Source organism: Salmo salar, chromosome 17 (genome assembly GCF_965601325.2).
Source record: "Salmo salar chromosome 17, fSalSal1, whole genome shotgun sequence".
NCBI lineage: Eukaryota > Metazoa > Chordata > Actinopteri > Salmoniformes > Salmonidae > Salmo > Salmo salar.
The window spans coordinates 58,123,551-58,151,310 of NC_138307.1; the positions used below are offsets into that span (position 1 = coordinate 58,123,551).

At 43.3% G+C, this 27,760-nt stretch overlaps 2 protein-coding genes across 6 annotated transcripts in view; one reads left to right on the forward strand and one right to left on the reverse strand.

The window, feature by feature from the left end:
* Nucleotides 1-7,266: 7,266 nt before the first annotated feature.
* Nucleotides 7,267-24,739, forward strand: podxl (podocalyxin-like). Of its 2 annotated transcripts, none has more exons than XM_014153268.3 (8): nucleotides 7,267-7,716; nucleotides 19,886-20,548; nucleotides 20,758-20,948; nucleotides 21,065-21,091; nucleotides 22,125-22,257; nucleotides 22,469-22,512; nucleotides 22,649-22,771; nucleotides 22,920-24,739. In XM_014153268.3, the coding sequence occupies exons 1-8, from the start codon at nucleotides 7,674-7,676 to the stop codon at nucleotides 23,112-23,114; spliced, it is 1,419 nt and encodes a 472-aa protein (XP_014008743.3). In that variant the 5' UTR covers nucleotides 7,267-7,673; the 3' UTR covers nucleotides 23,115-24,739. The 2 variants fall into 2 exon arrangements, with proteins under 2 accessions (XP_014008743.3, XP_014008742.3); XM_014153267.3 differs by having other exon boundaries at nucleotides 7,268-7,716; nucleotides 20,755-20,948.
* A 113-nt stretch (nucleotides 24,740-24,852) lies between these two features.
* Nucleotides 24,853-27,760, reverse strand: part of LOC106576225 (muskelin) — a 35,110-nt gene continuing 32,202 nt past the window's right edge. For all 4 annotated transcript variants that reach the window (XR_006760140.2, XM_014153266.3, XM_045699872.2 and 1 more), the window contains one exon: nucleotides 24,853-27,577. Coding sequence is in view for 3 of the 4 variants with exons in the window: in XM_014153266.3 (XP_014008741.1) it covers nucleotides 27,456-27,577 (122 nt within the window). In the remaining variant the exon portion in view is untranslated. The remainder of the gene's footprint in view (nucleotides 27,578-27,760) is intronic.

A 27,760-nucleotide genomic window follows, 5' to 3' on the forward strand; every position in this document is an offset into this window, starting at 1 on the left:
CCCCCTCTCAATCAGAAAGATTTCTGGCTCCCAGGTGTCTTTTATACGGGTAACGAGCTGAGATTGGGAGCACACTCTTAAAGGGAGTGCTCCTAATCTTAGCTTGTTACCTGTAAAAAAGACACCTGTCCACAGAAGCAATCAATCAATCAGATTCCAAACTCTCCACCATGGCCAAGACCAAAGAGCTCTCCAAGGATGTCAGGGACAAGTTTGTAGACCTACACAAGGCTGGAATGGGCTACAAGACCATCGCCAAGCAGCTTGGTGAGAAGGTGACAACATTTGGTGTGATTATTCGCAAATGGAAGAAACACAAAAGAACTGTCAATCTCCCTCGGCCTGGGGCTCCATGCAAGATCTCACCTCGTGGGGTTGCAATGATCATGAGAACGGTGAGGAATCAGCCCAGAACTACACGGGAGTATCTTGTCAATGATCTCAAGGCAGCTGGGACCATAGTCACCAAGAAAACAATTGGTAACACACTACGCCGTGAAGGACTGAAATCCTGCAACGCCCGCAAGGTCCCCCTGCTCAAGAATACATATACATGCCCGTCTGAAGTTTGCCAATGAACATCTGAATGATTCAGAGGACAACTGGTGAAAGTGTTGTGGTCAGATGAGACCAAAATGAAGCTCTTTGGCATCAACTCAACTCGCCGTGTTTGGAGGAGGAAGAATGCTGCCTATGACCCCCAAGAACACCATCTCCACCATCAAACATGGAGGTGGAAACATTATGCTTTGGGGGTGTTTTTCTGCTAAGGGGACAGGACAACTTCACCGCATCAAAGGGACGATGGACGGGGCCATGTACCGTCAAATCTTGGGTGAAAACCTCCTTCCCTCAGCCAGGGCATTGAAAATGGGTCGTGGATGGGTATTCCAGCATGACAATGACCCAAAACACATGGCCAAGGCAACAAAGGAGTGGCTCAAGAAGAAGCACATTAAGGTCCTGGAGTGGCCTAGCCAGTCTCCAGACCTTAATCCCATAGAAAATCTGTGGAGGGAGCTGAAGGTTCGAGTTGCCAAACGTCAGCCTCGAACCTTAATGACTTGGAGAAGATCTGCAAAGAGGAGTGGGACAAAATCCCTCCTGAGATGTGTGCAAACCTGGTGGCCAACTACAAGAAACGTCTGACCTCTGTGATTGCCAGCAAGGATTTTGCCACCAAGTACTAAGTCATGTTTTGCAGAGGGGTCAAATACTTATTTCCCTCATTAAAATGCAAATCATTTTATAACATTTTTGACATGTGTTTTTTTCTGGATTTTTTTGTTGTTATTCTGTCTCTCACTGTTAAAATAAACCCACCTTTAAAATTATAGACTGATCATTTCTTTGTAGTGGGCAAACGTACAAAATCAATAGGGGATCAAATACTTTTTCCCCCCGCTGTACCTCAATCTCCCTGATGTTACCGCAGCAGAGGACATAGTGCCCAATTACAGAGTGAAATTCCTGTACTTGAAGTCTTCATCAAGTCTGATTGTTTTATCACCTTCTTTGTTTTCTGAATGTAAATCAGGGGGGAGTTCCATCACTTTAGGATTGGAGACATCCTAATGGAAATTGAATAGGGAAACATGTTGATGGAGAAGCTACCAAATGAATCCATTGTTGTTAAGCACCTGTTGCATAATCTAATCTCGGTCAGTGTTTTAAAATGATCTCATTTTTGGCCTGATTAATTTCATTTCTATCACCAGTGGACACTCAGTGTTAGTCGGTAACTGAATCAATGTTTTGTTTACTGAGTAAACCTGGGCAACAGTGCCCACTACAGCAGCCCATATTGACATGGTTCTACCATGATCATTCACCTTCAATACACTCACATGTAACTAATACCTGCAATAAATGTCCTGATAAACGAATCTGTGGTTCCAAACATGGAATTCATCATATAAGGCAGGACCTGGCCTTCAACTTTCTGTGTTTGGCGAGTCCAAGGAGGGGACTCACATGGTAGGGGTGTAAGAGGGGAGCACTGTGGTTAAGTGGGGGGTTGTGACGTGGGAGATATTAATGTTTGTGAGGTAAGTGAGAGGGAGACCTAGAGGCACTTCCCACGGTGTCTCCCTGAAGAGACTGGGGAGGTCTAGGAAGATGGAGGGATGTGTAGGGGATGAGGAGGAACGTAGGGGGATGTAGGTGTAAGTCGGACTTAGGGAGTTGTAGGGGCGTTTGGGGTGTAAGGAAGGAAGGAACAAAAGGAGGTGTAGGGGTATAGATGGAGGAGAGGACTGGGGGGGTAGATGGGACGTAAGGGGGGAGGTGTACCGAATTGAGAAAAGTTGTAGGAAGGTGTGAGGGAGAGTTTGAGGAGAGAACACGTGCACACATTCCAAGCATGCCCGCACCATTGTAAGAGGCTAATGAGGCGGATGAGCGCTGCTCCGGGGCGAGAGAGACAAAACCCTCAGAACGCCGTCTGGCACGGTAAAGTGAGCTAACGGGAGAGGAATTCCAAACGCTGGACATGAGAAAGCATGGCTCAGAGCCAGCAGATCGCTCTCTCACACACACATACAACTCACTGAGGTTAAGTAACCATGTCTTTGGAATGTGTATGAGTTCACATCAACAGGGCGGGCACTATCTCTGGGTCGAACTTCCCCTTTGTGACATAGAGATAGATGTTGGTACCAACAATCACATACATCACTTGGGACAGACACACAGTCACATGGCTAATCTGCCAAACTGATCTTTCGAGAAGTTTTAGAACACAGCTTTTTTCATTTTATTCTAGTTTTAGAAGAAGTTAAGTATTTGACTTTGTTTTGTATGCCAACTCAAATACTATTTCTATAATGCACCATCAATAGGAGTGGCCAAGAAAAACATACTAATAGATAATGACAGCTTTAATAAACAAAGACGAAATCAATGTACTAACTGTCCATTGGTGCTCACAGTCCTAGGCAACTTGGCACTGAAGGGAGCTGAGAGCCAAAAATGACAGTTGATGGTTACATGACAGCTCAGTCAGCAGCCCCACCGTGATTCCCCTCCCAGCCCTGTGTCTGGCCAGCCTGGTGAGGTGAGGTGCAGCATCAGCCCTCAGTCAGATGATGATACGTGTAACGTTTGAGGAGTTTAGAGGATCCCTAACACCAACACGGCATTCCTCTGACCAGCTGCTGGTGTTAGGGATGATTGGTGGCAGTCACACACCAGCTCCCTCACTCCCTCACACATACACAAGCTCAGATAGATTTGTACACGTGTAAAAACATTTGTCGACTCTCTCTGCCACATGCACACAAAGTCAAGTCACAAACGAACAAGGGCACACACGGTGTGTATGTACACCACTCCACACTCATAAACTACACTAAACTCTTAAGTGTTCTATCAACCAAATAAATTGTATATTGTTGAAGGTAAATGAATAACCCAGGCTGACATGGACCATGGGAGGGACTACCATTAGTATAGCTTTGAAAGCTCCATATCTAAACAGCTTAATAATGACCAACTATTTCAGTCCAGAGAATCGCCCATGGAAACCTCCACACCCATGATCTTATCTCCACTATTTCCCCCCTAATTTCCCATCACCAGACCAGCCACTGGATCTTATATCAGACACCATGCCTGGGGCCCTTACATATTTCAAAGATACATGTATTACAAATAGGGATTGATGTAGAAGTTATTCAAGATATTAATTCAATATTGTCTAACACATGAAGCTGCCAGTTGAGGCAAATCAAGTATTTTTGCACAATTTTTGATTTATTTAACTGACTGATCTTTGAAGAGGGCATATCAAAAGTGCTTTCAAAGCAATTCCAGGAAAGCCTGTGAAATCCCGTTGCCATGGCTCTGAGTGGAATTAACTCAGCTCTCTCCTTAGGGTCAAACAGCCTGGCTTGGATCCCCAAATCCAAAAGACAAACATCGCACCTGCTGGTTATATGCCACTTTCCCAAGCTAATTAATCTATTATTTGTTGGCTAATATGGTGAATGAATGGAGTACTATAGATATGAATGATTTGGGAAACATGTCTTACCATGTCGTGTGTCTGAATGAAGCAGCATGCTAAGAGTCGCTCATGGTATTTTAATGGACTGAATTGGATGACTTAATCAATGCAAAAAAACTCCAGCACATGTCCTTGTAATTTCCCCTCAAACCGATGTCAGTTACAGTGCCTTGCAAAAGTATTCATACCTCTTCGCGTTTTTCCTATTTTGTTGCATTACAACCAGTAATTTAAGTTGATTTTTATTTGGATTTCATGTACTAAATAGTCCAAATTGTTGAAATGAAATTTTAAAAATAACTTGTTTCAAAAAATAAAATAAATATAAAAACGGAAAAGTGGTGCGTGCATATGTATTCACCCCCTTCGCTATGAAGCCCCTAAATAAGTGGCACCACCAAGCAAACGGCACCATGAAGACCAAGGAGCTCCCCAAACAGGTCAGGGACAAAGTTGTGGAGAAGTACAGATCAGGGTTGGGTTATAAAAAAATCTGAAACTTTGAACATCCCACGGAGCACCATTAAATCCATTATTAAAAAATGGAAAGAATATGGCACCCCAACAAACCTGCCAAGAGAGGGCCGCCCACCAAAACTCACAGACCAGGCAAGGAGGGCATTAATCAGAGATGCAACAAAGAGACCAAAGACAACCCTGAAGGAGCTGCAACGCTCCACAGCAGAGATTGGAGTATCTGTCCATAGAACCACTTTAATTGAGGACAGACGTTCCGCTAGCGGAACCCCGTTCCGCCAGCAGGACCCCTCGCCAACAGCCAATGGAATAGCAGGGTGCGAAATACAAAACAACAAAGATCTCATAATTCAAATTTCTCAAACAATCAACTATTTTACACCATTTTAAAGATAAACTTCTCGTTAATCCAACCACATTGTCCGATTTCAAAACGGCGTTACGGCGAAAACATAAAATTAGATTATGTTAGGACATCACCTTGACAAGAAAAACCACACAGCCATTTTCCAAGCAAGGAGAGGCATCACAGAAACCAGAAATACAGCTAAAATTAATCACTAACCTTTGACGATCTTCATCAGATGACACTCCCAGGACTCAATGTTACACAATACATGTATGTTTTGTTCGATAAAGTTCATATTTATATCCAAAAAAACCATTTTACATTGGCGCGTGATGTTCAGAAAATGTATTGCCTCCAAAACATCCGGTGAATGAGCACATCAATTTACAAAAATACTCATCATAAACGTTGATAAAATGTACAACAGTTATTGAAAGAATTATAGATACACTTCTCCTTAATGCAACTGCTGTGTCAGATTTCAAAACAGCTTTACGGCGAAAGCACATTGTTCAATATTCTGAGTACAGAGCTCAGCCATCAAAGCAAGCTATACAGTTACCTGCCAAGTTCTGGAGTCAACAAAACTCAGAAATAGTATTATAAATCTTCACTTACCTTTGCTGATCTTCGTCGGAATGCACTCCCGGGACTCCCACTTCCACTCCATATTTATGTCCAAATACCTCCTTTTGTTCGCGCGTTCAGCTCACTATCCAAAGGCAAAATGCGCGAGCACAAAACCCGAGACGAAAAGTCAAAAAGTTCCATTACCGTTCGTAGAAACATGTCAAATGATGTTTTCAATCAATCCTTAGGGTCTTTTTATCATAAATATTTGATAATATTCCAACCAGATAATAGCGTATTCATTACAGAGGAAAAAGAAGGAACGGTGCGCCTGCGTGACCCCGCAGTAAACAACTCATTGGTCTCAGGCAGTCCACTTGTTGAGTCAGCTCTTATTCTCTCCCCATAACAATAGAAGCATGAAACAAGGTTCTAAAGACTATGGAAGTGGAAGCCTTAGGAAGTGCAAAATGACCCCACAGACACTGTAGTTTGGATAGGCAATCACTTGAAAAACTATAAACCTCAGATTTTCCACTTCCTGGTTGGATTTTTCTCAGGTTTCTGCCTGCCATATGAGTTCTGTTATACTCACAGACATCATTCAAACAGTTTTAGAAACTTCAGAGTGTTTTCTATCCAAATCTACTAATAATATGCAAATATTTGACTCTGGGCCCGGGTAGCAGGCAGTTTACTCTGGGCATGCTTTTCATCCGAACGTGAAAATACTGCCGCCTATTCCAAACAGGTTTTAAGCTGTACACTCCACAGAGCTGGGCTTTACAGAAGAGTTGCCAGAAAAAAAGGCATTGCTTAATGAAAGAAATAAGCAAACACGTTTGGTGTTTGCCAAAAGCATGTGGGAGTCTCCCCAAACATATAGAAGAATGGGTACACTGGTCAGATGAGACAAAAATTTAGCTTTTTGGCCACCAAGGAAAGCGCTATGTCTGGCGAAAACCCAACACTTCTCATCACCCCGAGAACACCATCACAGGGAAGCATGGTGGTGGTAGCATCATGCTGTGGGGATGTTTTTCATCAGCAGGGACTGGGAAACTGGTCAGAATTGAAAGAATGATGGATAGCGCTAAATACAGGGTAATTTTTGAGGAAACCCGTTTCAGTCTTCCAGAGATTTGAGACTGGGACGGAGGTTCACCTTCCAGCAGGACAATGACCCTAAGCATACTGCTAAAGCAACACTCGAGTGGTTTAATGGGAAACAATTAAATGCCTTGGAATGGCCTTGTCAAAGCCCAGACCTCAATCCAATTGAGAATCTGTGGTATGACTTAAAGATTGATGTACCCATACAACTTGAAGGAGCTGGAGCAGTTTTGCCTTGAAGAATGGGCAAAAATCCCAGTAGCTAGATGTGCCCGGTTCATAGAGACATACCCCAAGAGGCTTGCAGCTGTAATTCCTGTGAAAGGTGGCTCTACAAAGTATTGATTTTGGGGGGTTAATAGTTATGCATGCTGAAGTTTTCAGTTTTTTTGGTCTTATTTCTTGTTTGTTTCACAGTAAAAAAAAATATTTTGCATCTTCAAAGTCATAGGCATGTTGTGTAAATCAAATTATACAAACCCCCCAAAAATCTATTTTAATTCCAAGTTGTAAGGCAACAAATTAAGAAAAATGTCAAGGGGGGTGAATACTTTCACAAGGCACTGTATTTATTGTATCATTGACCATTATTGGAATAAGGCAAACTGAAGGAACATAGTCTTTGGGAGTAATTTCCTTTGTACTTTAGTGTTGGTCAGCTTGAGAGTCCACCCAAAAACGCATTCTATTGGATCTCCCCTTGCCTCGCATGACAAGCTGAAATGGGCAGTGCCATGGGCCTGTGAGTAACAGCTGAACACTTGTAAAGAAGACTGGGGTCTGGACTGGCCACGGGGCTTGCACTTTGAAAGCACAATACGTTTTCAAGCCGCTCAGGGAGAGGGAGCCAGCAACAACGCCACACAATCAGCGCAGCCAAGGAGACCGGAGAAACACTTTCCCCCAAATTCCCGACTCAGAGAGGGGGAGAAAAGAAGGGGAGAAGCGCCAAACAAAGGCATTCTTAGCTTTCAGCAAAACAATAACTTTGGGAAAATCATTTACTTCAAATACAAATTCAAGGAGATAGGCGTAACGGAACGGCGTCTCCAGCAAGAATCCGCTACTTGTATTCAACATTCTGATTCGGAATACCTAAAGCCACGGATTGAGTGCTGCAGCAACACTGAATGAAACAAAGTTGCGTAAAAAAACAGAATGGAAACGAAAATGCGAATCACATGGGCACTTCTTCCACTTGGTAAGTGTCTATTCTTTGTATTTTATTTATCTTATTTCATTTGATCAAAGTTGGTTTTATTTTTGGGGACCAACAAGACCCCTTCACCATCTTTCCTTTATTTGAGCAATTGAAGACATTCGACAAGAGAAGTTAACATAGGAGGAGATCACATTTGGTATCATAATTTATCAATTCATAATAAAAGAAAAACAACTAAATAAAACAATGTTGATGATGAGAGGTTCTGTGTTTCTCCTCACAACAGGTGCGCACATCAATAGTTTACAGTTGATGATGCACTGAAGTTTGTAGCCTAATCTGTAAATCTGTAAAACAAAATGGAATGGAATTCCCATCAAAAATTAAATCGTTTTCGTTATATTCCGTCTATATGATTGACATATTGTCATTTTTTTCAGTCATCGGTGCTAAAAGAACATGTTGCTTGGCAGTAATCCAAAGATACAGAAATATAATTCCTATTAAACCGTTATCTTATTAGCCCTCTATCCCACCAATACTAGTGAAAGTCTATACCAGCTGCGCGATTTCACAACATGCTGCTCTAATTTCGGTATCGAGGAGTGAGTGAGGGGGAGTTGCACTGTAAATGCGAGGCAGAGACTGGCACCTGAGGGAGTGGCACCGGGGATTCAGGGCCAGAGCCGTGCAGCTGAAACATCTGACCCCTCTTCACGCCCGGGTCCTCTCCTCTCACACTGTGCTCAAGAGCTGGGAGGCCGGGAGGGAGACAACGGGACCGCATAATGAAGTGCCCCCGTGACCCGCTCGAGACGTCCCTCATGCCTAATGGTGAGGCGGAGTGTTATTCTTAATTACGCGCAGGTCGCACCAGCCTCTTGCCACTATAAATTCATGAAAAGTAGAGGAGGCTTTTGTTTTTTTCTCGCTGAGCAAAAACAGACTGAATGTTCACGGTCAGCCCTTTTCCCAAAACTGTTTTAGACCACATAATGAGTTAGGCCTAAAACTAACTTGACAAGCATTATTGCCAAGCATATAGGCACTAATAAAAATAATGTCCTCCTTGGATACAAATCACCCTCCAATACCATTTGATAGAACACAAACCATTCATTTATGATTTATAATAAAACTTATTCAATCTATAAATGAACCATAGTGCTTTTAAAAAGAAAAGGTCAAATATCCCAGACCAGACCATATCCTTCCAGAGCCTACCCCACACACACCACTTCCCAGTCCCTTTCACATGAAGGTCATGTCATGTCTTTTCCTAAAAGGTAAACCCAGCCAGGATCTCTGTTATGATCGGGATGCGGCTTGGCAGCCACGGCTATCCTCCCTAGACCTAGCCTATGGGAGAGCGCTAGCGGAGAACAATAGATAGGAAAACTCATTTAACAACATCCCTGTTCCTAAGGAAGGTGTGGCACCATAGTCCCATCCTGAGAGGAGACGGCCATGAGCTCCCTCCGTCTCCTCACGAACACACACAGCCTGGTTCACTCAAAAGCAAGGACATGGAGACGGAGTCCTCACTCCTTCACTCCCCTGGAAATTCACCTAATAAAAGTGAGGGGAAACAGGACATTAAACAGGCTGTGCGTCTGCAATGACACTCCATTGCCTCTATAGGGCATACTTTTTGACCTGAGCCATATGGGCCCTGCAAAAGTAGTGTATTGTAATGTGGCCAGGGCCCATTACAGTGCTGGTCAATAGTGCACTATAAAGGGAATAGGGTGCCATTTCAGAGGCAGCCAGGGGAATTAGATCCACACTCGACAATCAGGGCATTGGGGTTTTAAACAGCAGCGTTGGGGAACAGTACAGGAGAGGGAGTCTTCCAGTTCCTCTAGGGAGTAAGTGTAGTAAAGCCTTGTGTTTCATCACTGTTTGATGTGGATGATAAAGCACCACCACACCCTCCACCTCTATCTTCACCCCAGAGCAGCCTACACTCCTACATGTCCAGGCCAGGTGGACATTAATCAGGCCAGTGGCTGGCACCATGCATCACAGACCTTCACTCAGCTCCCCTCCTCTCTTCTACCGCCTCCCTGCTTCATCTCTCTCTCTCATATCACACATACAGGAACACACACATGTACAAGGTCTCCCCCTCCCACCTTCACTCTCTCCTCACACTCCTTTCTCTGCCATGGCTGGGAACTCCCTTCTACTTTACCTCGAAGAAAACAGAGAGCAGATGTTTCCTAATAAGAGCCAAGCAAACAAAACGTGTGTGTGTGTCAAAGAGTTGGTCTTAAGTGAAGTGTCGGTGACCACTATCACTCCAACCTCCTCCATGATGTCAACTGCTCCACACTGTTGTCTACCAACATTCTTTGCCTAATGTATTCACTGGCAATAGATTAATAGCATACTGCATTCCTTGCTGCATTGCTTAGTTTAGCTCAATGCCAGCCAACACACAGGACTAAAGACAATAGATGGGTCGTTCCACAAAATTAGTTCCTTTGATATTTTAAGTAGTAAAAGCCTGTTATATTAAAATAGAACTTCCGGAAAATATACATACTTTTTACCCAGTAGTTCTGAAAGTAGCGCACAAGAGCCAAAATGTGTCCCAGAAAATTGCATACTACATCATGTGCATATATGTACCTCATTGGATAACGCTGGGCAGGCCTGGGCCAGCCTTATTTCACTGTGCAACTCGTGTGCTGGCCAATCTGGCAGCACTCAAAATGGTGCCACACAGCTTCCAGAAGCTTTCAAACTACGGATTTCATGGCTAATAGAGGTATAACAGTAATTCTGCTTATAGATTATGTATGTGTGAATTACACATTGGCACATCCAGCTCAATTAGAAAAATACTTAGGTAGTCGACAAAGTTCCAAATGTCTCTTCAAATGTAGTGCCGATTAATATAGACCACATGGAACATTCAATGAATTCGATTTTTATTATGAATAAAGACTTGCTAAAGTACCAAAATTCTGCATTTTGACATGTCCCTCAGTACAGCCTCTGTAACTTCTAGGAAGATTTTAACCCCAACATTTCTCCAAGCTTTGTAACACTTTATTTGGATAGTCCACCTGTAACATTTCAACTATCCTAACCCTAACCCTTATTCTAAAGCTAACTCTAACCGTAACCTTAACAAGCAGTTGCTTATCAACAGATGGTTTGTTGATAGTATGACCATCTGTAGAGAATCTACAGATGGGACCACACTCTATTTGGATGGTCCAAGTTTTCACCATTATTGTGAAGCCCCAGTTATTTTGTTGCTTTAATAAAGTCCTTCCTGAAGATGATTATTTCTTCATGTGATTAGTGATTCATTTTAGGGGGAAAAAAACCTGTCCCTCATTTTAAGGTCGGCCCTGTTACGTGAAGTTAACTCTCGTTTTAATATGGTGAAACTATTCCTTTGTAAATATTTTCTAAATAAACATGAGTAAAATCATAGTGTATAAGCAAGTGAGCTGGTTCTACTCTTTTTGGCCATTTTCTGGTGAGAAAACTTAGCATGTCGAGCATAACATGTCTACCCTGTTACCCGTATATAGACAGGCTAGAATTTAACAACCTTGTCACAAGGTTGTTATGGCTGATTTATGACAGAATCGTCAACCCTGTTAATTTATTTGGCTGTTATTACAGATATTTTTTATTTAACCTCTTGAGATGGGAAAACATGTTTCTTTGTTAAGTTGCTGTTCATGACAGAATGTTAGATTAGGTGAAATCAAACTTTTTTTCATTCACTAAATTACACTAACCTAAAGGGACTCATTTCATGGAACGACCCAGACCTCTATAGACTAAAGTGCTGTAGAAGCGCTGGACTTGACCATAAGTGCACACCACAGCTCAACATAGACACAAACACACCCATAATAACCTGGCATCACAGCACTAGGAACGTGGTTGTGTTTGGGTGTGTGGACCCACAACGTGTGGCAGCTGATAATCTTCATCACGTCAGCTATGCTGTGTAGTCACAGACAGTTAAATAAAATAAAAAATACAATTTACACCATCAGACAGAGACCAAAGCCCTTTTTCCACCCTCACTCTCCTCTACCCACCTCCCCCAATCCCACTTTCTCCCTACTCTTTCTCTGCTCTCCTTTTTTTCATACAGTGTTTTTACATTCACAGCCCCTCTCCTTAATGGAGGAGCCTATTGGATAAGTACTGTGTAAAGATGGCCTCCCTCCTCCTCCACTCTTCCCTTCATTCCCCAGTTCCAATTCTGAATTACCCCTCTCAATGGGTCAACACCCCAGGAAGGCGGGGACTACTGGGCTCTTAAAAAGCTTGGGCCGCAGCAGGGGGCCGGGGGTGAGGGAGTAACCCCCCCTGGCAGAGCCACACGTGGGGGAAGCCAGGCTTTTGTGTGGGCCGTTACCCACCTAACAGGGTGGCATTGTGTGTCCGGGGCTGGAGACGGATAGCTACATTTATTTACTTACTCTCCTGCCTCTGGCAGCGCATGGTGGATGTTCACGCTCAGATGCACATAAATCTGGCCTTATTATGGGATGGCCTGGCTGGCACACATACAGGGACAGAGATGAATACACACACAGCTAGGCAGGATCACATACCCATGCCAGAACACAAGTGGACCGGCAGACACACACCCTTAGGACTCAGCATTAAGAAAGGCTCTTTTTATTTTTAAGATGTCCACTGCTGGTGCCCAGGCTGGTCGCCATAAGCCCCTGCTCCCCTCCCTCTATCAGTAGGCGGTGTGGGGCCTGGGGCCCGGAGGTTATGCTTACAATGTGGCTGGCAGGATGACAGGACAATTCAACAAGTCTCCACCCTCCAGGCCAGTTGTCATTCTGCTTTAACTGTGTACGGATGGAGGCTCTCACACTAAACATGATTGTGCTTGACGTCCGCCAGGACCCAACAACAGGACCCCCTGTGGGGACGGCAGGGGAGAGGGAGACACCCCTCTGACCCCATTACTGACTCGTTAGTCACACTGGGACAGGCCAAGCCATAACACTGTCACAGGCATGAGTTAGGAACACAAACACGGGTGAAGTTGGAGAACTCAGCCCTATGGTAAATGGCATTTAGAGGCCTTATCATCATCTTGTTGCATTTCCATATTGAAGATGTGGAAGTAACTGACTGTATTTGACTGGGTTTCTGTTAGTCTTGAGTCAGAGCAGGGTGTGTGTAGGGTGTTTCATGCTTTCTGTGTTTAACTCAGGCACACACGTGAAGGATGCCACGCTGCTTGCTTAGCGAGAACCACTTCTTCTTGATTTGGCTCAAACCGAGGCTCGAACCCACGACCTCTGCCTTGCTAGCACACGTGACCACCCTCCTGTCTTACCAGTCGGCGTTGCGTGAAAAGCTAGCTATTTGTGGCGCAAGTGGGGAAACTTCAGGCTGAGGAGGGTGTTTCACACATTTATATTTTAGTCATTAGGCAGACGCTCTTAAGCAGAGCGAGTGCTTACTTTTATTTGTACTGGTCCCCCATGGGATTCAAACCCTCAACCCTGGCGTTGCAAGCGCCATGCTCTACCAACTGAGCCACACATCCCCATGTGCTACACACACACGCAGTGAGAGAGCAAAGAAGCCCATATCTTATTGCATAACAGAGTCAACAGGAAGGACCCTGGGGTCAGTTCTCCCACCCTCCCACCCGTCTGGCCCTGAGGGGGTCCGAGACACCGGGTCGCACCCTGTGGGAGAGAGACAGGCAACTGTAGCAGCAGACTGAACCGGACATAACCGGACCCAATGACCTAGCGATCCATCTTAATAATAGCCTGGTGGAGGAAGAGGCTAATAAGTCCTGGCTGCAGGTCAGTCTGTGTTGGCCCAGTTATGCTGTGTAGTCACAGACAGACATCCAATACTCATGGGGATAGTAATGTAATCCTACTGTGGTATACAGGAACCTGCTCTGATGTGCTCTATGAGTTACAACAAGGAGGCTTCATTCCCTACTCACTACTAAGCATCATGGCTACTAGCTAGGGAGCCTATGGCAGAGGAAAGAGAAGCTATGGAGATGGAACCTTCCATTCCATCTCCTGCCCCCCCCCTCCTTTCTCTGGGAGGGGGGGGGGGCATATCTTAAGGAATGAGTGTCTTTGGAGAGACTACAGGCACTATCCGTGTGTGTGTGTGAGTGAGTGTGTGTTTGTGTGTGGGGGGGGTTGGAATGTCTCTGAGGTAAAAACAGCCCCAGCTAATAATGTCAGGATCAGGGGTGCTGCTGTCACCTGTTAAGAAACAGACACCCGGGTGACAGGCGGGGTCAAAGAGGGTCATCCCAAAATATGACATCACAGCTAGAGGAGGTAGAGGAGGGGGGATAGTGGAGCAGACAGAGAGAGACACACGTCTCACAACAACACAGAGTCTCAGAGGCAGAACACTGTGTGGAAATCACAGGAGCAGTACACCAGTCCCAGGTCAAATACATACTATACACCGAATATCTGCATGAGTAGTACAGTCTACTCTCAAGACATTGCATAGTGTATGTCAGAAATTAACTGTATCATTCCTGACTTACACATTTTCAAAAGCTGTCTAAAAATGTAACAAAGAAATACTGTCTGTAAAACAATTTTTTCCCTTGTCATTCAGTCCTGCTGGGAAACTTCCACCTGTTAGAATATAATGTTGAAGTAGCCTCCTATCTCGAGTTACCCAGCCTGGTCTCATAGACCAGACGTAACATAGTAAATATAAATTCGGGACACTGAAATTAGTATGATATGGTAAGTTTGGTATGGTTACATAAGACAGAAGGTTACTTAAGGCAAAAATGAGCGGAGGGTGGTTGGTCGTTTTAGCATTTTAGCTAATTAGCAAATGTTCAACTACTTACTACTTTTTAGCTACTTTGCAACTACTTAGCATGTTTGTTAACCCTTCCCCTAACCCTTTTGGCTAACTTTTACCTTAACCTTAACCCTTTATCCTAAATGCGTAACATATTGTACATTTCGCAAATTCTTAACATTTACGGATCGTAATTCGTAACATATCATACTAAATGGAGTGTCTTGTATTTACATAAAGAATAACATGAAATGCTCTGAGACCAGGTTGAGCCACCAGGGGCATTACCAATGCTGAAGCAACCTCCTTTCACTAGCTACCAGGGGACATTACCAATGCTGTAGCAACCTCCTTTCACTAGCTACCAGGTGACATTACCAATGCTGTAGCGACCTCCTTTAACTAGCTACCAGGTGACATTACCAATGCTGTAGCGACCTCCTTTCACTAGCTACCAGGTGACATGATCAACGCTGTAGCAACCTCCTTTCACTAGCTACCAGGTGACATGATCAACGCTGTAGCAACATCCTTTTACTAGCTACCAGGTGACATGATCAATGCTGTAGCAACATCCTTTCACTAGCTACCAGGTGACATGATCAATGCTGTAGCAACATCCTTTCACTAGCTACCAGGTGACATTACCAATGCTGTAGCAACATCCTTTTACTAGCTACCAGGTGACATGATCAATGCTGTAGCAACATCCTTTCACTAGCTACCAGGTGACATGATCAATGCTGTAGCAACATCCTTTTACTAGCTACCAGGTGACATTACAAATGCTGAAGCAGCCCCCTTTACTAGCTGCCAGGGGACATCACCAGGAGTGTAAACAAACAGGCTGGGTCCAGGGGGAAGATTCAGAGTTTCCCCCTCCTTAGTTAGGAGCTGTCTGTGTCTCTGGGTTCTCTCCTCATAGTGACTACTAAGCTGCTTAATGAAGCCTGATAACAATTGGCGTGTCTGCAGTTTGGGATGGCAGCCACAGTGTAGGGCTGCCTGTCAAAGAGAAGAGATGGAGACAACATTGTTTTACCTCTCCCCTCTTCCACCACCCCTCTAAAACAGACACTGATAAGAGGCTGTTTTAGACAATGTCCTCATTGCCCCCGACAACCACTATTAATCACCATGACAACCCACCACGTCTGGATTTATATCTTTACATCCTGGGTGAGCATCTTTTTAACGGGCTGGTCAACAGGAGGGGCTCTACTCAAAAACACACATACAATACAATGATTATTAGAGTGTGAAAATATGTATTGATATGGAGATTGACAATCTGGTTGGAATGTTGGAACATTGTAACAATGATTCAAGTAGTATAGAAACCTTATGAGGTTGGACTGAATAGAGTTCATTAGAGTCCCCACATCTCTTTATTCTACAGTGCACATGTGGAGTGGGAGGTGAGTGTTCGTGTATGGTTTATGTGTGGGTGTGTGTGTACAGTATGTCCACTACCTATATTGTAGGCCTGTGTTTGTGGATGTAACCTTGGGATGAATATCCAATTATTGAGCACTGTTTGAAAAACAATGTCGCCCTATGTGTATAGATTTAGGGCTGCACAATATCTGCAAAAAAACATTGAATTGTGATTTTTTTTTAACCAAATATTGCGATTTGACTTGCAATATACAGGTAACTGCCAAAACAAAGGAAACAACAAAATAAAGTGTCTTAATAGGGTGTTGGGCCACCACCAACCAGAACAGCTTCAATGTGCCTTGGTATATATTCTACAAGTGTCTGGAACTTCATTGGAGGGATGCCATTCTTCCACAAGAAATTTCATAATTTTATATTTTATTGGTGGTGGAAAACACTCTCAGGCACCACTCCAGAATCTCCCATAACTGTTTAATTGGGTTGAGATCTGGTGATTGACACACACACACACACACACACACACACACACACACACACACACACACACACACACACACTGTAAACCTACTATGCTCCTTTGAGACCCCTCTTTCAAAGTCACAGATCTTTTCTTTTAACCATGGTAGCCAAAATAATGGGCAACTGGCCATTTTTATACATCAGCCCAAAGACTGTCTATTATATTGACAAGATATTCGAGTGACCCCTCTAACAATGGAAATATATGTTCCCAAAGATAAAAGGCAGGCAGGAGGAGATGAGATCAGGTGGGACCATTCCAGCTAATGAGCGGGCAGATACGCGTGTGAACAACAGGCCATAGAGATATATAGAGGACTAATCTTTGTATCTGTGCAATTATAGCGTCTGTGACAGCCTCAATGGCGCTGCCCATGCTATCTCCATTTTAAAGTAGCCAACGTCTTCATTGGCTGATTCCTCCCAACTCATAGGAATCCCCATCAAGTTGACTACTTTAAAAGGGTGGAAGACTTCAATGGCAATGCCCATGCTAAAACAGGTTATAGCCATGATGAGTCCTCCGTTTACAGTGCATTTGGAAAATGTTCAGATCCCATGACTTTTTCCACATTTATTTACATTACAGCCTTATTCTAAAATTGATTAAATAGTTTTTTCCCCTCATCAATATACACACAATATCCCATAACGACAAAGCAAAGACAGGCTTTTAGAATTTTTTGAAAAAAAAAATAATGGGAATAATGCATTTACATAAGTATTCAGACCCTTTACTCAGTACTTTGTTGAAGCATCTTTGGCAGTGATTACAGCCTCGAGTCTTCTTGGGTATGACGCTACAAGCTTGGCACACCTGTATTTAGGGAGTTTCTCCCATTACTCTCTGCAGATCCTCTCAAGCTCTGTCAGGTTGGATGGGGAGCGTCACTGCACAGCTATTTTCAGGTCTTTCCTGAGATGTTCGATTGGGTTCAAGTCCGGGTTCTGGCTGGGCCACTCAAGGACATTCAGGGACTTGTCCCGAAGCCACTCCTGCGTTGTCTTGGCTGCGTGCTTAGGGTTGTTGTCCTGTTGGAAGGTGAACCTTCGCCCCAGTCTGAAGTCCTGAGTGCTCTGGAGCAGGTTTTCATCAAAGATCTCTCTGTACTTTGCTCTGTTCATCTTTCCTTCGATCCTGACTAGTCTCCCAGTCCCTGCCGCCGATAAACATCCCCACAGCATGACGCTGCCACCACTGTGCTTCACCATTGGGATGGTGCCAGGTTTCCTCCAGAAGTGACGTTTGGCATTCAGGCCAAAGAGTTCAATCATGGTTTCATCAGACCAGAGAATCTCGTTTCTCATGGTCTGAGAGTCTTTATGTGCCTTTTGGCAAACTCCAAGAGGGCTGTCATGTGCATTTTACTGAAAAGTGGCTTCCGTCTGGCCACTCTACCATAAAGGCCTGCTTGGTGGAGTGCTGCGGAGATGGTTGTCCTTCTGGAAGGTTCTCCCATCTCCACAGAGGAATTCTGGAGTTCTATCAGTGACCATCGGGTGCTTGGTCACCTCCCTTAGCAAGGCCTTTCTCCCCCGATTGCTCAGTTTGGCCGGGCGGCCAGCTCTAGTAGGAGTCTTGATGGTTCCAAACTTCTTCCATTTAAGAATGACGGAGGCCACTGTGTTCTTGGAGACCTTCAATGTTGCAGAAATGTTTTGGAACCCTTCCCTAGACCTCGACACAATCCTGTCTCAGAACTCTACAGACAATTCCTTCGACCTCGTGGCTTGGTATTTGCTCTGACATGCACTATCAAATGTGGGACCTTATATAGACAGGTGTGTGCCTTTCCAAATCATGTCCAATCAATTGAATTTACCACAGGTGGACTCCAATCAAGTTGTCGAAACATCTTAAGGATGATCAATGGAAAAAGGATGCACCTGAGTTCAATTTCGATTCTTATAGCAAAGGATCTGAAAACTTATGTTTTTTATTTGCAAAAAATGTCTAAAAAACAGTTCTCTCTTTGTCATTATGGGGTATTGTGTGTAGATTGATGAGGGGAAAAAAAATATTTTATCCATTTTAGAACAAGGCTCTAACATAACAAAAGCCTGAATGCTTTCCGAATGCACTGTATTTCTATGACAACAGGCACAACTCAGATAAAAACATTTTTTTGGGTAAGTTGCCGAAATGCCACATTTATCAGTAAATTCGTAACTATCTAACCATTACGAAACTTCTATTCGATCAAATAACCCTCACGTATCACATTACAATTACATTTTTTGTTGATCAAATTCAACACAGTCTCATTGACCTCCATACAAAAATTACTCACTTCGTGGGCTTATTTTCGTGGACAGATTTTGGGTGGAGTAAAATCTCTCGCTTCGCCTCTTCCTCTCTGATGACCCTAAGCATGATGGGATGTTAATTGCTTAATTAACTCAGGAACCACACCTGTGTGGAAGCACCTGCTTTACATACACTTTGTATCGGTCATTTACTCAAGTGTTTCCTTTATTGTGGCAGTTACATGTAGATCAAAACACTTGGGTGAACTGTTGGAATCCTAGAAACAGAATGATTTATATTAAAAAGCAAAAAAGTGTCATCGTTGTCTGGAACAATCTGTTGACTGCATTTGACCTAACAGAACAGCATGCAAACTTCTAGTGAATCTAAAGAGGAGGAGCTGCGCTGCTTGATGGGGCGGGGCTTGAGCGTGTGTGAAGCAGCCACAAGTAAACTATAAAAACGGACGCAACAATGACTGAGTGGCATTTCAAAATATCGCATGCGATATGAATCTTCTTGCGTCATGAATATTGCGCGACAATATTGCGATTTTAATGTGAATTAGATGAATTATGCAGCCCTATATGAATTGACAGCATATGTAGCCTTTGAAGTGTATGCTATTTATAGTGCAGTGTGTTAGTAATGTAGGTATACGGCCTGATATATGAACATGTGAGATAAGAGAGGTATGAGTGTTTTTAGTGTGTGACTGTGCACCCACGTATGTGCGGGACTGAGTATGAGGAAGCAAGTAGTTGTCCTAATGCTATGGCGGTACGTGCGTGTGGGTCGAGGGAAGGGATCCTAGGGAAGCCATTGTTCTAAATCCCTAGGGTCCCGGCCTAAGAACGTGGTCCAGGATTGTTCACGGTGCGCTGGGGCAAGCCCATAGGTTGGGTGTGGAGCATCCTGTCCTGTTTACTATGAATAGAGAAACAGAGAGAATTGACTACTGTACAGCTGTCTGGAGAGAAGGAAATAAAATACAGCAGGTTTACACAGAGTTCACCACAGAGCCTCCTCAATATCTCATCACTGATATCCTCTTAGAAATACAAGATATTTATAAAACTGTATGCAACTCACAGGGATGATGGACCAAGTTCTAGAGATGGCATTATTTCCATTTAAGTTGAGCCAAGTAGATTACATTAAGTTAGGCCTATGTAATATTTGCTTCAGATTAAACAGTTAACGCTGTTTTGTGTTTGTTCACTCCAGGTCTTCTACTTCACTGTACTGATGCTAATTCAACGCAACCACCCTCATCTTCTTCACATATAGCCTCTATCACCACCACAATTACAGCTGGCGTTACAGCCACCCCGTCACCGACATCAACTCAGAAGATGACTAGTGTAACCTCTAACACCGCCATAATCTCAACAACCGGCACCACAGCAGCCACCAACTCCCCAACTCAGAAGATGACTAGTGTAACCTCTAACACCGCCATAATCCCAACAACCGGCACCACAGCAGCCACCAACTCCCCAACTCAGAAGATGACTAGTGTAACCTCTAACACCGCCATAATCCCAACAACCGGCAACACAGCAGCCACCAACTCCCCAACTCAGAAGATGACTAGTGTAACCTCTAACACCGCCATAATCCCAACAACCGGCACCACAGCAGCCACTAACTCCCCAACTCAGAAGATGACTAGTGTAACCTCTAACACCGCCATAATCCCAACAACCGGCACCACAGCAGCCACCAACTCCCCAACTCAGAAGATGACTAGTGTAACCTCTAACACCGCCACAATCACGACAACCGGCGTCACACCCAGGGCCAGCATTGTTACTGCCGCGGGTACTGCTGGAACGGAGGCCTCTGGGTCCTCAGTAACCCTCACTCAGACCACCCCGGACACTACAGGTGAGGGTCTATCTCCCCAACACCATTTCACCTCAAAACACCTATCACTCACCCAGCATAGAGTTTGGCTGTAGTCTCAAAGGATTTTGACTCAAAACCCTAAAAGCTGAACAGTTCTTATCACATGCGGTCATGTGTGATTACATGATGGAAGTGAGAGAACATTCAGACAAAATTGTCCATTCTCTTATTTATGCTTCTTGAAGAAGTCACACAGGTTTCAACTACAACATCTGTGGGCCCAACCCCATGGTCAGCATCGTCCTCTCCCTCCCATCCCCCCTCCACATCCAGCCCTGTAAGTTCAGGCAGCAGTCTTGCTACCACCACGACCAGCACACAGGGAAGGATGGTGTCTACAACCACGGCTGAGACGACAACTCCTCCCAAGAGCTTTACGGTATGACAGAAAGAGTTTAACATAAAACACTTGTCAGTCTGATTCAAGAAAAATCTTATGAATCATAACACACACAAATATGACCTTAAATTTGTCTTTTTTTCGGCTTTTTACAGTTTGTCAAGTCCAAAAGAAATGAAGAGGTAAGGGTTTCTCCTTTCTACTGTCATCCTAGATTTGCTTACGAGTTTAGGTCTGCGTTGACATTCGGTTTCAAATGACAAATGTAATGACAAATCCTCAGTTGCAGTTTGAACCATCTTACAGAGTGGTCCTCAAAGACCAGGATGGTGAAAGCCTGCTCTGACCTCTACCCTTTCCCTGGTCCTATAGATGGGTTAGCTGACAACATCATGAAAACAATGTGCACGCTGAGGCAGAATTTTGTGTGTTGTTGTGATTCTGGATGGCCAGTTGGCGAGCAACAATGACAAACTGCCGCCATGTGGGGAATCGTAGGTGGCGCGTTTCAGCTCGTTGTGTCTTGTTATTGATACCATGTCTTGAGGTATTTTGACTGATCATTTCTATGCTAATATGGCAAAGATCCACTAGCTAGCTAACCAACAACTGTAACAATGTATTTGAAAGACAACAAGTGCTCATTGTGCAAATGTATTCATGTTTTCAATAATCATTTGGAGACAGAGTTAACATGTTGTCAACAATCTAAGTAAACCTTCTGTTTTGTTGCTCAACAAACAACCCGTCTATTCTCAACAGAGAGCGACACTCTTGTTTCCAAAGCCAGGACAGGAAGTAGTGGAAGTAGAGCATCATATTATTAAAAAAGGATCCTGCAGGCATTGGGTGGAAAAAGTGTCTTAGTGGGAAACCTTCCTGCCTTTTGCTGGTTTCCGTTTTTCCCACACCTCCCTCGCTCTCATTCTCCCTCGCTTTCTATGAACAGCTGCTCTGCTTCAGAAAGGCCAAGAATAACTGACACCTCACTGCACGGGAAACGCTGACGTCCCACCTTTGACCTTTCCCTCGACTCACCAAAACCAGCATTGTAGTGATGGTTGTAATGACATCATGGTGAAATGACATCAGCTCAGCAATTGCCACTCTTTAGATAGAGATTCACTAAACAAGGCATGTTGAGTCTTTTTTGTCCCTTTCAAAACTATGAAAACATTTGGTGCAACTTAGAAACTTGTTTTTTTCTCTCGTCAGAATTACGAGAGGAAGGACCTGGAGGAGCTGTGTCGACAGCTGATGTCTCAGATGCATGACGCTAACTGTACTCTGACTGTGAGGGAGATCAACGGACACACTACCTTCGACAGTGTGGTAATTACCGGCAAAGGTATGTAAACTACCCAGTCCCCACGATTCAGATGCTTCCAAAGCAATTAAATAGAGCACACCTAACGCACCCCGTTTCCTAATGCTAGTCTTGGTTGTATGAATTGTGTTTTTAAATACATACTATTTGAGAGGGTTTGAGCCAATTGCTGTCAAGGTCAAGTACCAGAAGTGAACTGTTGTAAATGAAAGTTTCCTTTGATTTTCTTTAGTGGACAACTCTGTCGTCCAGCAATACTATGAGGAAATCACCAGAGTAAGTCTAATTAACATTGTGAACTACATATCTCCCTGAATGTCATCATAAACGGGCTACTGGAGAACATGTAAAGGTTGTATTTGGAGGGAGGAGTGTCAGAGTGGGTCTTTATTTACTTCATCTTTTCTGTCAGAAACCAAGTGACAACATGACCCTCATTGCCATCTTGGTGTCCTGCGGCGCTCTACTGGCCATGATTGTAGGCTTCGCCATCTACGCCTCATACCACCGCAAGTCCTATCGGAAGAACCTCCAAGTACACAATTAGAAAATCAAACTACTCTACAATCAATAATGTCTGTCTGTGATATGTCCACATTCTTCCTAAAATACTTACTAATAATAGTTGAGCTATGCTTTCAGAGGGTCCTCACCCGAAATCTCCCCTTATCTTCTCTCAACAGCAACACCTGACGGAGGAGCTGCAGACGGTGGAGGACGGTTACCATGACAACCCCACATTGGAGGTGATGGAGGTGCAGCCGGAGATGCAGGAGAAGAAGGTGGCCCTGAACGGAGAGTTCAACAACAGCTGGATTGTCCCCATCGACAGCCTGCTGAAAGAGGACATGCCAGACGAGGAGGACACTCACCTGTAGAGGGGGACTGGAACAGACAGGGGTGCTACAATATACCCTCGACCAATTGACTCTCCCTTCCCTGCACCATTACAAAGGGCCCTCTTTAGTAGAGGGTTCTAGATCCAAACGTTGCAGGTAGAAATGTATTCTATATAGAATGTATACAACTTTAATGGGATTTGAGAATTGCACAATTGTGACAGTTCTATGCAATGCATTTCTATCTGCAACACTTTTAAAATGTTCCTCCCCACTGAACCAAACCCAAGGCAACGACACAGACGCCACCTGACAAATCTGGAAAAAATAACACCCAAATGACAGGTTCTGGAAACCCACCCCGCCTAAACGAGTGTCAGAGTCCCATCGCTGTGGCCATGGAAAAGTAACAGGCCATTTAGTGGATACTACACCAAGCAACATTGTGTCTAGTTTTAGGAGATATGAAATATTTGGCAAATGTAAATCTCAAAACATACACAATCCCATTTTAAGAGCCATTGAGTGTTTAAGGTACTTGATGTACCGCTAGATAGTTATTGATTTAATTGGGAAAACCAAACACTCAAACCACCAATATTTCAGGGTGGAGTTTATGAAGTGGTCTAACTAAAATCTGCATGTTCTTTATGCTGTAATCAATGTAATCCCCAGAAGTGCATTGAATTGTACACTTGAGCACCTGTACATAGTATTTTCTTATATTTTCAGAGAAAATGGAAGCTGAAACTTTGTAAACTGTAATATTGCCTTCATGGTTAAATCTCAATAGTATTGATTTAGAGAAAATGACGTCAGGATAAAGTGAAATAATCATCCTGGTGAATGAATTAAACTACTAGTGAATCTCAGCTCTGACGACCTGGCATTGGCTGCTGTATAGAAGCCATATACTGGTTCAACTGAGCAACGTGAACCACACTAATGAAACAAACGGGCTCTATGGAGACACTGCTGGGACGGGAGCGTCTACAGATATGAAGGGGGGGAAACTGTAAATAGTCGTTTGAAAATTCTAAAGAATTTGACCTAGGACCAGTTTCCTGGACATAGATAAAGCCTAGCCTTGGACTTAAAGAGCCCTTTCAACTATGCTTTTTAGTCTAGGACTGGGGTTGCTCTGTATCAGGGAAGCTGGCCCCTAAAGATACATTTTCTTGTTTGCTGATGTTGAAGGTTATGTGTTAAGTTGTTATTTAAACACCAGGGATGACTTGTTACATCGGCCTCTGCAGATTTTCCTTTTTGTTCGTTACCCTTTTTCGTCAAATCAACTGAATAGAAATGTATATAAATATCCATGTGATTATCTGGCAAAACGTATTCCAATTCATGTATAATTCACATGGACACAATAATTCCCAATTATATTTAAGCTGTAAAATCAACCAACACAATCCACCACTTATTCCACACATTCCTGTGTAGTTTGTCACTAGTTGTGTACAGTCGTTCACTCGTATTTGATTTCTTTTACACCAGAAGTATTTAGCAGTTATTGCATGTATTTATGGTTTGTTTGCTGATGAAGCCAAACAACAGGGGGTCTGACACACTGGAAGCTGCACCTCATCTATCATGGCCAGGGCAGCCATGTTTTCTTATACCAATAAAGATTTGCCAATAAAACACTTCTTTCAAAACAGGTGTCGTATTTTTTGTAACTTTTTACCAATGGTAAATTGATGAAACAATCAAAATACAAAATCTATAGTTGCATCCCAACTGGTTACAAACAAATCAAAAACCAGAGTCATTTATTTATGAAAACCTGAACAAAATACAATCTTTATTCGTTATGTACATTACATACAATGCAATTCTACAATAGGCTCTCTACACATTCACGTTATCCACAGAGTAGTGCTCATTCACGCACTCTAGAGTACCCCACATACTCCTGAGTCCCAGTTGGGGAGAAGAGGCAGATGAAGAAAATAACATTCCATTTTTCTGAAAATTATAATTTCCTTCCCCTCCCAAAAATAAAAAGTATTTGGCATTGTGATATATATTTTTTTGCAAAGGTGCTTCTTTAATGTTTTCTTAAGCTTATCTTTTATTTCCGACACAAAAAAAGAAAATAATGCAATCATTGCAAAAGTCTTCTATTCTGTGATAATGACCATAAATAATGAGTCCTTCCTAAATAACGGGTTTTATTAAAACGCTATGATGGTAAGTATGACACTACTTTCTCTCTGGATCTCAGTTCAGAGAGCTAATATTTACTAAGCTTAATATGGTGGCAGCAGAAGACATCCATTAGCAAACAGAAACGTTTCAAGCTCACATACTGTAAGCATACAGGGGTGTGCACCCTGCACACAAGCAGCAAACACACACAGCAATGAAGGTGATTCAAATTAAGCTAATACTGATTACTGAGGACATGAGTGCAAACAGAGAAATCTGATCTGATCACTCATCTTCTAACAATAAGATCAGATGTCTTCATGTGTATGCCTGTATGAAGGAACCAGATGTAATGAATCTATTGGGACATAGTGTACAATCTGCCAATTTGATTAGGATTTTGATCAAGGATTTATAAGGATCTAACAAGAAAAAGCATGTCTATAGTTTGGCTCTACCACCCTTGACAGGACTCAAACACTAAGTGTTCGTCTCCTTGAATGTGAATAGTCCCTCCCTCCATCTCTGGTTATCTGATAGTGGAGTTGATTGATATCAAAACAAAGGGGATGGATATTTCACAGACTCCATAGGCCTTTGCCTACAGTGTACTCTGCATACTGTACAGCTGTCTCAGAAAAATGCTAAATATATAGACATTACATACACAATGTAATGGAAGACTAGGCTGCTACTATTCTTGAGAAGGAAGGGAAAGGGGATCACGTCAATCATCTCTCCTACTGAGATTAATGGAAGAACAATGAGGCATATGTTTGTATTATGTTACACAGGTGGACTAGGCAAAATACTCTGGCGATCCGAGACAAACACACACAAGCTATATCAAAGGGCATCCTCAGTTCCAGCATAATGATAATGAACCAATCAAAAACATTTCCTGTACATCAAAACTTTGGCTGGAGCCACAAGACAGATACCATTTGATAACTTGGTGTTAGAGATCACTTGTCAATGCTCCCATTGCCTTATTCTGAGTAAGAATGAAATGTAGTGTTCTGTATTTCTTTAGGTCAGAAATGAAGAATGTCCTGTCATCACTGTTTGCATGAGAAACAGAGAGAACCCAGTAATCAGGCCATCGCTGAAGGGGGAGACTGGGCTCTCCCTCAATGAAAGCAATCATTCCTTCTTCCTTTACCCATAAAATAACTCCCATCGTCAAAGGAAGATACATCCCAGCCAATGAGATCATATGTGTACAGATGTGTGTTTGTACATTAAAAAAACTCCCTGATACAGGAGAACCATCATGTTGCAGTTCTCTTACAAGATGGGGTGAGTTGAAAAAAATAACATTCATACTTGGACTACATTTCCCACCATGCCTCAGTGACAGATCCATGGTTGCGTCACACTAAAGCTACAGTAGCCATTACCAGAATCCCAGGCTTTTGACAACTTGACGTTTTCCCCCCAAACCCATAATGACTGAATTTTACATTGATAGAGGTTTTAATTGACTTAACTTAATTTGACATATAAATTGTCTCTTAGGATCATTATTCTATTGTTTCTATATAACACAATTAACATTTTGACAGTATGAAACAGCATGGCAGACATAATTATAAATATGGGGTACATAATATGGCCACCAATAATACAGGCAGAGCAAGCAAACAAAAGCATGAACTTGGTTGAAGGTATATTCAACATACAACACACTGACAGGGTGTCATTAAGTAACAACTACTTTCACAAGCAGGTTTGTGTGAGTGAGTGTGTCAGAGAGAGAGACGGATGCAAGACCGAGTGGAAAATAAGAGAGACTCCTTGATCTAACAGGCTACTAATGCCAAGCAAAGTCAAGCGCAGCATGTAAAAGTCTAATGTAAACCTCACAAATCAAATCAGTTAACACAGATGATATGTTTGGCAGAGTTCTGGGTTATTTTTGCCCTGTTAAATTAGTTTATTCAACAAAGACACTCAGGTCTGGGGGAGGGGTGTTGTTTTTATTTCTCACACAGTGATATTCAGTATCAACCCCTTTAAATCACAAGTGGCCTGACCCTCATTTTCCGTTTTAGTTGTTGAAGAACCAACGTCCTAAAGAGGGGGTCAACAAGTGCAGTCCGCGAGCAGAGCACCACTGAATTTGGAAGGGTCAAGTGTAGAAAAATATTACGTTTGGCTTTGGGCCGGCCAATCAGAGTCTTATTGGCGTATGGTGGTGGTGCATAGGGTTGTGGGGCGGGGCTAGAGTGTGATGAGGTCAACGAGGTTACCCTTGGGTGGGGTCATGCTGTCCGGGAAGAAGTTGACGAGCATGTCGAAGAGCTGCGTGCGCTGGGCATACGTCTGGTCCACGTCTGAGAAACCTGAGAGAAGGAGGGAGAGGGCGAGAGAGGAGAGGGGTCAGAAGAGGGGGAGAGATGAGTGAGGGAGGAAGAGAAGGAAGAACGGAGAGGGAGAGGGGAAGAGAGATGGAAAGGAATAAAGAGAGGGAAAGAGGGACAAGAGAGAAGGTGAAGGGCGAGAGAGTGGTGGGAAGAAAAGACTCA